At 38.3% G+C, this 12,505-nt stretch overlaps 1 protein-coding gene across 6 annotated transcripts in view; it reads right to left on the bottom strand.

Annotated features, from left to right (window-relative positions):
- tpp2 (tripeptidyl peptidase 2) overlaps positions 1–12,505 on the bottom strand; it is a 149,438-nt gene that overhangs the window by 103,761 nt on the left and 33,172 nt on the right. For all 6 annotated transcript variants that reach the window (XM_069890670.1, XM_069890668.1, XM_069890665.1 and 3 more), the window contains 3 exons: positions 8,937–9,100; positions 6,872–7,026; positions 5,958–6,034 (listed from right to left, as the gene is read on the bottom strand). In XM_069890670.1, coding sequence (XP_069746771.1) covers positions 5,958–6,034; positions 6,872–7,026; positions 8,937–9,100 — 396 coding nt within the window. The remainder of the gene's footprint in view (positions 1–5,957; positions 6,035–6,871; positions 7,027–8,936; positions 9,101–12,505) is intronic.

Genomic DNA, 12,505 nt, shown 5'->3' with positions numbered 1-12,505 from the left:
ACTGTATATATTCAGTATATATACTGGGTGGGTCACGTCTCCAGAATGGAGGACCATCGCCTTCCCAAGATCGTGTTATATGGCGAGCTCTCCACTGCCACCGTGACAGAGGTGCACCAAAGAAAAGGTACAAGGACTGCCTAAAGAAATCTCTTGGTGCCTGCCACATTGACCACCGCCAGTGGGCTGATATCGCCTCAAACCGTGCATCTTGGCGCCTCACAGTTCGGCGGGCAGCAACCTCCTTTGAAGAAGACCGCAGAGCCCACCTCACTGACAAAAGGCAAAGGAGGAAAAACCCAACACCCAACCCCAACCAACCATTTTTCCCCTGCAGCCGCTGCAACCGTGTCTGCCTGTCCCGCATCGGACATGTCAGCCACAAACGAGCCTGCAGCTGACGTGGACTTTTACCCCCTCCATAAATCTTCGTCTACGAAGGCAAGCCAAAGAAAAGAAATATATTCAAGAGAAAAATATCTATGTATTTTGGTCAGTATGGTTCATAGTGTGAAAAATAAATTAAAAAAAAACTTTACATTTTCTTAATCTATTAAAGAAACATCTGTGTCCTTCTAGATCCAGCTACAATTACACTTGAAGATCTATTAAAGGCAAGCTTCATCTCAACAATCCTACCAATGTCCGCTGCAGATGCATAGTTGTGCAAAGTTTGAAGGTACACTTGACTGGCTTTTAAAAAATTATCAATCTGAATCTGATAACTTGTGGGAAATTCAAAATTAAGACAGTATGACTTTGGAATTTCAAAACTCAAAAACAAAATCAATTGATTTGCAGTTTCTAAACATCTGCTGCTCCTTTTAAGAAAAAATTCAAGCTCACTTTGTTCTACAGTGTGGCCCCATTATAATGCAATCGCTGAGGTCTATAAAATGTCACACTAAAATGGAGTTTCACTGTGTATATACGCACAGTATATAGGAAGAGTCAAAATTAGAGAAGTGGGGGCAACCGAAGACTGGGAGCAGTTCAAGATGCAGCAAAGGAGGACAAAGGGATTAATCAAGAGAGCAAAAATAAATTACAAAAGTAAGCTTGCGGCAAATATAAAAACCGACTGCAAAAGCTTTTATAAATATGTCAAGAGGAAAAGATTGGTGAAATCCAGAGTAGGTCCTTTGCAGTCGGAATCAGGGGAATATATAATGGGGAATAAGGAAATGGCAGACCAATTAAATTCTTACTTTAGTTCTGTTTTTACAGAGAGGATACAAATAACCTCCCAAGGATGTTGGGAAACATAGAGACTAATGCAAGGGAGGAACTGAAAGAAATCAGTATCTCTAAGGACATGGTCTTGGGGAAATTGATGGGATTGAAGGCAGATAAATCCCAAGGGCCTGATAATCTACATCCTAGGGTACTCAAGGAAGTGGCCATTCAGATAGCAGATGCTTTAAGAATTATTTTCCAGAACTCGATAGACTCAGGATCAGTACCCATGGATTGGAGGGTAGCTAATGTTAGCCCACTATTTAAAAAGGGGGGTAGAGAAAAAGCAGGGAATTATCGGCCGGTGAGCCTTACATCAGTAGTGGGCAAAATGATGGAATCCATTATTAAGGATGTAATAGCGGAGTATATGACTAGCAGAGAAGGGATCGGACGGAGTCAACGTGGATTTACAAAAGGTAAATCGTGCTTGACAAATCTATTGGAATTCTTTGAGATGGTGACAGGTAAAATAGATGGGGGAGAGCCAGTGGATGTGGTGTTCCTGGACTTCCAAAAGGCCTTCGATAAGGTCCCGCATAAACGAATGGCTTCCAAAATCAAGGCTCATGGGATTGGGGGCAAAGTATTGATGTGGATTGAGAACTGGCTGGCAGGTAGAAGACAGAGAGTTGGGATAAATGGCTCATTTTCTGAGTGGCAGGCAGTGACCAGTGGGGTACCACAGGGATCTGTACTGGGACCCCAGCTGTTCTCAATTTACATTAATGATCTGGATGAGGGGATTGGATGTAATATTTCCAAATTTGCAGATGACACTAAGCTAGGAGGGGTTGTGTGCACGGAAGAGGGGGTCAGGAAGCTCCAGTGTGATTTGGATAAATTGAGGGACTGGGCAGATACATGACAAATGCACTACAATATGGATAAATGTGAGGTTATCCACTTTGGTAATACAAACCGGAGGGCAGATTACTATTTGAATGGCAATAGATTAAGAGATGGGGAAGTGCAGAGAGACCTAGGGGTACTTGAACATCAGTCTCTGAAGGCGAGCATGCAGGTACAGCAGGCGGTTAAAAAGGCAAATGGTATGTTGGCCTTCATATCAAGAGGGTTTGAGTATAGGAACAAGGATACCTTACTGCAGCTGTACAGGGCCTTGGTAAGACCACACCTGGAGTATTGTGTGCAGTTTTGGTCACCTTATCTAAGGAAGGATGTTCTTGCAATGGAGGGAGTGCAGAGGCGATTCACCAGGCTGATACCTGGAATGGCAGGAATGACTTATGAGGAAAGATTGCGCAAATTGGGATTGTACTCCCTGGAGTTTAGAAGATTGAGAGGGGATCTCATAGAGACATATAAAATTCTGGCAGGACTGGACAGAATGGATGCAGATGGGATGTTTCCAATGATGGGAAAATCCAGAACCCGGGGCCATGGTTTGAGGATAATAGGCAAACCATTTAGGACCGAGATGAGGAGGAATTTCTTTACCCAGAGGGTGGTGAATCTGTGGAATTCATTGCCACAGAGGGCAGTAGAGGCAGGTTCATTAAATATATTTAAGAGGGAATTAGATCTATTTCTTCAGTATAAGGGTATTAAAGGTTACGGAGAGAAGACGGAGACGGGGTACTGAACTTTAAGATCAGCAATGATCTCGTTGAATGGCGGAGCAGGCTCGAAGGGTCGAATGACCTACTCCTGCTCCTATCTTCTATGTTTCTATGTTTTACAATTGCGACAGATTACCAGATCGGCGGCTCCCAACTGATTCAGTGTCCTTGTCTGTTGTACCTGAACTGCAATGCGCAAACCTTCTGATTGCCAGGTTCATCAAAATGGCTTTCAGCGGGGCACATGTCAGAAGTTTGTTGTGACTTTGGTGTCCAAACTCCCCTAATCCCCAGTATTTCACTCTTACTTAAGAGTGTCTTCGCAAAGTTTATACTCAGAGTCATCTTTAACATATTGTGTGATTTCCCCAACATGAAAAATATCTATTTGATCCGCTGAGTACGCAGGTCATCTTGCAAAAGCAGGATGAACATTACTCATCTTAATCAATTAGACGCGCCACTTCTAATCATCTAATCCTCTACTTATGGCGTATGCACTATAGGGTGGCCATTCCTGGTACCACATCTTTTAAAATGGGCTCACTTAATGTCCTATTTCAAAGAATGGAACACAGAAGTTAAGCGGCTGAAAAACCTCACAAAGATAAGCGTATACAGAGCCGTTGTCATACCCACACTCCTGTTCGGCTCCGAATCATGGGTCCTCTACCGGCACCACCTACGGCTCCTAGAACGCTTCCACCAGCGTTGTCTCCGCTCCATCCTCAACATCCATTGGAGCGCTTACATCCCTAACGTCGAAGTACTCGAGATGGCAGAGGTCGACAGCATCGAGTCCACGCTGCTGAAGATCCAGCTGCGCTGGATGGGTCACGTCTCCAGAATGGAGGACCATCGCCTTCCCAAGATCGTGTTATATGGCGAGCTCTCCACTGGCCACCGTGACAGAGGTGCACCAAAGAAAAGGTACAAGGACTGCCTAAAGAAATCTCTTGGTGCCTGCCACATTGACCACCGCCAGTGGGCTGATAACGCCTCAAACCGTGCATCTTGGCGCCTCACAGTTTGGCGGGCAGCAACCTCCTTTGAAGAAGACCGCAGAGCCCACCTCACTGACAAAAGGCAAAGGAGGAAAAACCCAACACCCAACCCCAACCAACCAATTTTCCCCTGCAACCGCTGCAATCGTGTCTGCCTGTCCCGCATCGGACTTGTCAGCCACAAACGAGCCTGCAGCTGACGTGGACTTTTTACCCCCTCCATAAATCTTCGTCCGCGAAGCCAAGCCAAAGACCTTGTATATATTGGGGTCCAATGACTCATTGCATTATATCTGGATTTGCGTTAAATCAGGATGTGTAAAATCGGGGTTTCACCGTATTTGATTTGCAAATAAAGCCAAGAAAATAAAAGACAAAAATCTGAAGAGCGAATTCCAGAAAGTCACTAGAAAGAGAATGTGGTTAAAGGCAGGTCTCAGGCAAAAAGATACTTAGATCTGTCTAAGAAAAAGAGATGAAGAACTTCATTGAATTAAAAATGCAAACCTGATAGAAGACAACACCTCAATTAATGACAGGAAAAATAAATTTATCAATTCTGTCAGCATTACAGTGAACTGGAACAATGCTACTATTCCGTAGTTTTAATGTTACAGAAACTAGACCAAACAAGTCACAAAAAGCTATAAAAGAGACTGCATCAAGGAGAACAGCAAGGATGATGTACAGCCCTTAGCCCTTGATAGCCAACTTATGAGTGCCTGTCAGGTTTGCATCATTTGTATTCTTCTTTACAGCTTTGAAAGTGAGAATACATACAGGGGCAAAAATGGAATAGTTGTCACTTTCCTGGCATTGACTAATCCTTGAAGGGACATGAGACCAATCAATTCTTAAGATAATAGACAATAGACAATAGGAGCTGGAGTAGGCCCTTCAGCCCGTCGAGCCAGCACTGCCATTTTACAGATCATGGCTGATCACTACCATCAGTACCCCTTTCCAGCCTTATCCCCATAACCCTTAACTCCTTTGCCCACTAGAGTCTTATCTAACTCTCTTTTGAACATAATCAGCGAATCTGCCTCTACCACCCTCTGTGGCAGAGCATTCCACAGATTCACACTTCTCTGGGTAAAAAAAATGTTTTCTCATCTCCGTCCTAAAGGGCCTACCCTGTATTCTTAAACTATGCCCTCTAGTCCTCGTCTCCCCCATCATTGGGAACAAGTAATCCGACTTCACCCTGTCTATCCCCCTGATAATTTTGTATACCTCAATCATGTCCCCCCTCATCCTTCTAAACTCCATCGGATACAAGTCCAGTTTTTCTAGCCTTTCAGCATATGTCAACCCCGCCATCCCTGGAACTAACCTTGTAAATCTGCGCTGCACATCCTCTATAGCTAGTATGTCCTTCCTCAAAATTGGAGACCAGACTGGATGCAATACTCCAGGTGGGGTCTCACCAGGGCCCTGTACAACTGCAGAAGGGCGTCTCTGTTCCTATACTCCAATCCCCTCTTTATGAAAGCCAACATGCCATTAGCCTTCTTCTATCAAATCAGATTCTACTGCATATTTGCATTCTTCAATGGCTGTGAACTAGCACAGAAGACATACATTGTGGTTATCTGGTGGTGCTCTATCACCAATTAAAGAACCACTTGAGACAATGTAAGGACAAAGCTAAAAGGCAGATCAGATAAAAGTCTTCAAGGATCCTTCATGCCAACTGACAACTAGAAGGGAACATGACCACAACTACCTTGTCAGGTCAGAACTGGTGTAGGTTCTCCAGAGAACCTCAAATGAGGCCTCTAGGTAAATCAAGAAGGGCTATGCTCAAACCTCCATCTGATGAGTGGAATCATAAATTCTGTGAGAAGGTTTGCCACACGATCATTAGATCTTCTTCCTCATAATGCTGAGCATGTAGACTGACTGATAAGTGATAGTCCATTTTCAAAGTGGATATTTTAAGTGCTAAGAACCATATTGAAGTTATTTAGGACTTTCATACCTTATCAAAATGATTTTGGTCACACAATAGGAACTGATTTCTCTTTCCACTAATCATATTTCATCTGTCAATTTTGATTCAATGATAAGTACAAGCCATTATTTGGATTTATGTAGAACAGAGTTCAGATAAAACAGCATTTACACTCACCCAGCATTGGGCCAATGTGTAGCCTCACCATAACTGTAGTTTACAAGATCACATTTATAGTTTATTGCTTCAATCATCTGTGTCAAACAGAAATAAAATGTAACTTATTGAAATTGAGCATTATACTAAATATATTAAAAGTAAACTTCAAAACTTCCACCTTTTTCAAACAGCATCAAAATAGATTAATATTGTTCCTGACACTTTGAAAGGAATTTTAAACAGCTTTATTACATCTTCTAAAAGGATATTAAATTAACATCCCATAATTTTGTCTGAATTTATTAATAATCATTTTAACAGATTCTGCCATGTGATGCAAACTGATATTTTAGCATTATGTTGACTTTCAGGCAAGACATATTGCTCGATGATTTCTATAATTTAGCTTCAGTGCATTGTTCCAGCAGCACAAAATAACCAATGTGCTTCATATTTGAATCAATATAAGCCATGTCCAATACTCCAAATAACTAGGAGTAGCATGTTAGCAGGGCAATTACTTTAGCTGTTTGGACAGTGCTGAGAGCTTTTCTTATTTAATCCAGAGACTTAGAAATAAAAGTACAGAATCAATTTTTTGACTGGTGTTAAGATGCACATTAAAGTAACCCATTGATAATTTCCTCTAAACAAAAAGCATCTGTGTTTTACTGAGGAACTCCCTATACCAATGTTACTTAAGTTTTCAGTTTGCAATATTTAACTTCGATTTTTTGGAAGGAAACAAATTTGACAAAAATAAAATGTTAAATTTCATGCAATAGCTATGTTAATTATAAAGTAGCATATTTTCCCAATCTCAAAGCATGAGAACACAAAAGAAAATCCAATGAACAATGGGAAACTTTAATATTAAACAATGTAACTTTATTACTAATGACAAAGATTAATTTAAGGAAAAAAAGACTCACAGCTCTGATCAACCCTGTGCCAGTTTCCATGGTGTTAAGTCTTGTGTCACCAATTTTCACAGCAAGAATTTGAGCCCCAGGTGCTATACCATTTCGTTCAGGATCATCTGGAAAGAAGCCTGCAGCTATGCTAGCTACATGCGTCCCATGGGCCCCTGTTGAGAAATAAAACGGCAACAACAGAGATACAGCAGTTCTTCAATAGCTGGATAACAGTCCAATGGCACAATCTGCCTACTGGTATTCTCTATCAATTACACAAGCCAACTGTAATATCTAAGAGGCTTTACCTTTCCCCCTATTAGCTAAATGCTGGATTAATGTGAGGGGAATACATAGAATTACCCAACATCCAAGATCTCAATAAGCAGTTGGAAGAAACTGTCAGAGTATGTTGAATAAAACATGTTAAATGATTGAACAGAACAGATGTAAAGTACTTCAAATCAGGAAAAATGTGTGTCCCCATATGGCATTAATAATATTAAAATAACTAATGACAATGTTGAAAAGGACATGGGGATCTTAGCAAACTAGATCCTCAACAAACCAGGCAAAATCAATGAATAATTCTAATCGAATTGTGTTTGGGGAAAACATCTTAAAACTTCAGAGCAAGAACAAATTCCATGCTGATTTGAGTGCATTTTACCTCAATATATGTTGAAATTACTGGAAAACTCTATGCTTGTTTAAGGGCATTAACTGCTGGATGAGTTCAATCAGAATTTAATGTCTTTTCAAGTTACAGGACAATTTCAAAACCAAGTAACAGAGTATGGGAAAAGATTTATCATTGCAGCAGTGTATCTATTGATTGAATCTTTGATTCCATTGCACCTGAAGAAGTTATAAAAGTGGATAAAATTACAACATTCATAAAGCATTTACACAGATAAGTGACCAGGAAATGCTTAGAAGGATATAACAAAACATAAGACCAGGAATTAGCCATCTGGCCCATTGAGTTTTCTCTGCCATTCAATAAAATCACGGCTAGTATGACCATGAACTCAACACTACTTACCCACCTATTGCCCATAACTTGCCTTTTTATTCATATGGAGTTTAATGGAGACAAGTGCGAGATGATGCATTTTGGAAGAGCAAATCAAGGTCGGACATACAAGTAAATGATAGGGCACTGAGGAGTGTGGAGAACCAGAGATATCTGGGAATACGGATACATTGTTCCCTGAAGGTAGTGTCGTATGTGGATAGGGTTGAAAAGAAAGATTTTTGGAAACTTAGCCTTTATATATCTAAGTATTGAGTATAGGAGTTGGGATGTTATGTTGAAGTTGTTTAATATTGTGTGCAGTTCTGGGCATCTAACTTCAGGAAGGACATCAATAAGATTGAAAGAGGGCAGAGAATATTTACCGATGTTGCCGAGTCTTCAGGAGTTGAGTTTCAGGGAAAGATTAAACAGGTTAGGAATTTATTCCTTGGAGCGAAGAATGAGGGGAGATTTGATCGAGGTTTACAAGATTATGAGAGATAAAGACTGAGTGAATGCAAGTAGGCTTTTTCCACTTAGATTGGAGGAAATAAATACGAGAGGTCATTGTTTTAGGTTGAAAGGAGAAAGGTTTGGAGGAACTCAGAGAGAGGTGGGAGTGTGGAATAATTTGCCATCTGATGTTGTGAATGCGGGCTTGATCTTGTGTTTTTTGAATAAATTGGATAGATACATGGATGGGTGAGGTCTGGAGGGCTATGAAATTGGAGCTGATTAGTGGGACTAGCAAGATGACAGTTGGCACAGACTAGAGGGGCAAAATCCCCGGTTTTCTGTGGTGTAGCTTTTTATGGTTCTATTCAAAATGGACCAAATGCAAGTAATGGGACAAGACCAGAATGCCAACTTGGTTAGCATAGTCAAGCTGGGCCAAAGAGCCTGTTCCATCCCATGCAATTCCATGATTCTATACCAAACAATTCACAAAATTAACAGTTAAGAAATGCATTAGTGTTTCCATTTCTTTAAAACTGTTTACCCAATTTTCGAATCTGCTTCTTAACCCACATATCAAATACAAGTGACCATAAAGTCAAGTTTTACCTCCACTTGTCACAATACAGAGTGTATTGCCTTCATCATAGATATTGATTGAGTAGTTGAGCATCTCAGATAACCCTAAAGATGCATATTCCTGGGCTTCATTGTAATTTCTCAGGACAGTGCAGTTACTGAGATCCCCACATTCACTTGTATCGACGCAGGCTCTGTAAACATTAAAAAGGTTATGAAGCAATACTTGAAACTAAAAGAAACAATTTTTTTTAAATCTAAATTTTAATAGCAATTCACTTTATTTGTCAAAGTTACAAAATACGGGGGGCGTGGCAAGATAGAGTCTAGACGTGCAATCTTGACCTCTCTGGCCAGACTTTTAAATGTCTGTTTTTTAACCCTTTGTTTCCAAGTTTAAACTTTTTAAATTTTAGTTTAAAGTATTAAAGAATTATTATGGCCACTAATGATAAAAAGACTAAATCTCAAGTTCAAAAAAAGTGCTGAAGATCTGGGGCCTAGACGACTTGAAACAGCCCCAGGCTCAATTTCTTCATTGCCTAAATCCCAAAGATCGCCTGTGGAGGCTGAAAAGGAAATGTATCAGGCATCATTGCAGTCTGAAGAGGTCATTTTTCTTCGCGAATAGATGAGAAAAGAAGATGTGGGGGAAGACCAGCGGCGACTCCCTGAAGAAGTCGGGATGCCGTCGCTGGGAGCCCAGACCCACAGTAAATCTTTTAAAATACCTTTTGTTGAATTGCAGCAGGACCTGTGGTTACCTTGTTCTGCCACCAATTTAGAGAGAGCAGAGCTGAGATTTACCAATTCACAATGTATGCAATTAAATGCAGTTATTCAACCTATGTTGACATCTCTAATGAATGAGATGGTTCAAATGAACCCTGGTATAAGTTCTGAATTAAATATGGCTAGGACACGTGTGGATGCATCTTATGAAGAATTTTTTTAAATTCAGACTGCTTTTTTGGACTGTAAACAACAAGTGACTTCTAACACAGAAAAAGTGTTGAAGGTGGAGAAATCAGTCGGATCTTCAAGATTAGAGTCTTTTGGATGAAAAGAAGAATTTTCTTATTTTATTTTTTCTTTTGTTATTATGATACTTGGATGTTACTAATTGTTTGACTGGGGAGGGGGAGATTTGCACTAAGTTCTTTACTAGTCATCAGCCACTGGTGGATGATCCACACCCAATTTTTGTTTAGGGGACTTCTACCTTTTGGTAGTTTTTTTTTGGGGGGGGGAGAAATTTTTTTATTGTTTTTTTTAAATTTTTTTACTTTTTTCTTAGTTTTTAATTTGTGATTTTTTTTTATTGGAGGGCCTATATACGTTGATTTGTGTTTTTATATAAAGATATTATTGGTATTTAGTAATAAAAGTAGATATGTCGAAGTTGAGGTTTGCTACTTTTAATGTTTGAGGATTAAATACTACGATTAAACATAAGCAAGTTTTGGCATATATTAAGAAAATGAAGATTGATATTGCCTTTTACAAGAAACACATTTGAATGTGAAAGAAAGTGTGAAATTAAAAAGGGATGGGTTGGGCATGTATATTTTTCTCAATTTAATTCTAGAGCTAAAGGTGTAGCAATTTTGATACATAAAAATTTATCTTTTGAATTACAATCAATGGAGGAAAAGGCAGGATGTATTCTTGAATTGTAAGATTTTTATTGAATTTTGGACTTTACTTAATATTTAAAATGCAGATGATGAAGTATTTATTTCAGATGCATTTTTATGTTTGGATCAAGCTAATGATAATATTTTAGTTGGTAGTGATTTTAATTGTGTTTTGGAACCTTTATTAGATAAATCTCCAAAGAAAATTTAAAAATCCAAGATGGCAATCCAGGTCCAAGCATTGATGAAAGATCTTAATTTAGTAGATATTTGGAGACGTCTTAATCCGATAGAGAAAGATTTTTTCTTTTATTCATCTAGACATGAATTGTTTTCAAGGATTGACTTCTTTTTAGTATCGGCACATTTACAAGGGAAAATACAACAAGCGGAATATAAAAGTAGGGTGATTTCAGATCATTCTCTGTTATATTTTACATATGAAACTTCTGATAAAATTCAAGTAGCTTATTGTTGGAGGTTTAATACAACGTTGTTAAAAATACGGAATTTATTGATTTTTTGAAAAAAACTAATTAATTTTTTTTGCAAGAAATTCTAATTCGGCTCAAAGTAAGTTTGTATTATGCGATGCTATGAAAGCCTATTTGAGAGGACAAATAATTAGTTATACTTCTAAAATAAAAAAATAATTGATTAAATCAGAGTCTTGAATTAGAGAAACAGATCGATGAGTTATAAAAGGAATTTCAGAAAGACGCTACAGAAGATCAGAAAATAGAATTATCTAGGCTGAAACTGAAATATAATATCTTGCAATCTTATCAATTTGAATGTGTGATTAATAGGACTAAACAACGGTATTACGAATGGGGAGAGAAAGCACACAAAGTATTGGCGTGGCAATTAAAGAAAGAACAGATATCGAGGACTATTAATGCTATTAGACTGAATTCTCTTATTACTAATAAACCTTAGGAGATCAATGATGGATTTTATTCATTTTATAAAAAGTTATATACATCTGAAGGAAAACAGGAAACTGGATCGATTGATTTTTATTTATCACAATTGAATTTACTGATATTAGAGGATGGAGATATACAGGAGTTAGAAGAACTATTTACTGATTCAGAAATTAAAATGGCTATGCTGGAAATGCCAAATGGTAAATCGCCTGGTGATGATGGATTTTCGGTTGAATTTTATAAATTTTTTATGATGATTTATCTACAGTGTTTGGGGATGTATTACATCAAGTTGGAAAACATTATGAGATACCTGAGTCTTATTCTAGTGCTTTAATTACAGTAATTCCTAAAAAATTGGTCTATATCTTCTTATAGACCAATTTTGTTGTTAAATGTAGATTATAAAATAATAGCTAAAGTATTAGCGAATAGATTGGCTAAATTTTTACCAAAGTTGATTCATATTGATCAAACAGGTTTTATAAAGAATAGATATGCTTCAGATAATATTTTGCGAGTGATTAGTTTGATTAATAGATTTCGACAATCTTTAATCATCCAATGGTGATATTCTTAGATGCAGAACAAGCATTTGATCGAGTTGAATGGAATTTTTTGTTTAAAGTTTTGGAGAAATTTAAGTTTGGTCCTTCTTTTATTGGTTGGATTAGGGGTCTATATAGTAAACCGGTAGCGAGAGTATTAACAAATGGTTTGATTTCGGAATCTTTTAAGTTAACTCAATCAACTCGTCAAGGTTGTCCTTTATCACCAGCTTTGTTTGCATTAGTGATTGAACCTTTAGCACAGTTGATAAGACAAAATACACAGATACAAGGTATAAAAGTTTTAGATGAGTATAAAATTAATTTATTTACTGATGACGTATTGGTGTATTTAACAAATCCAGCTCAGTCACTTTTGCATTTGAAGGAATTTGAGGTGGACTGATCGAATTAAATATCTAGGTGTAATTTTGAATGTTAATGATCAATCTTTATATAAATTAAATTATGCTCCATTAATGAAA

This window comes from Narcine bancroftii, chromosome 7 (assembly GCF_036971445.1).
Source record: "Narcine bancroftii isolate sNarBan1 chromosome 7, sNarBan1.hap1, whole genome shotgun sequence".
NCBI classification, from domain to species: Eukaryota; Metazoa; Chordata; class Chondrichthyes; order Torpediniformes; family Narcinidae; genus Narcine; species Narcine bancroftii.
This window is presented reverse-complemented; position numbering and strand designations above follow the sequence as displayed.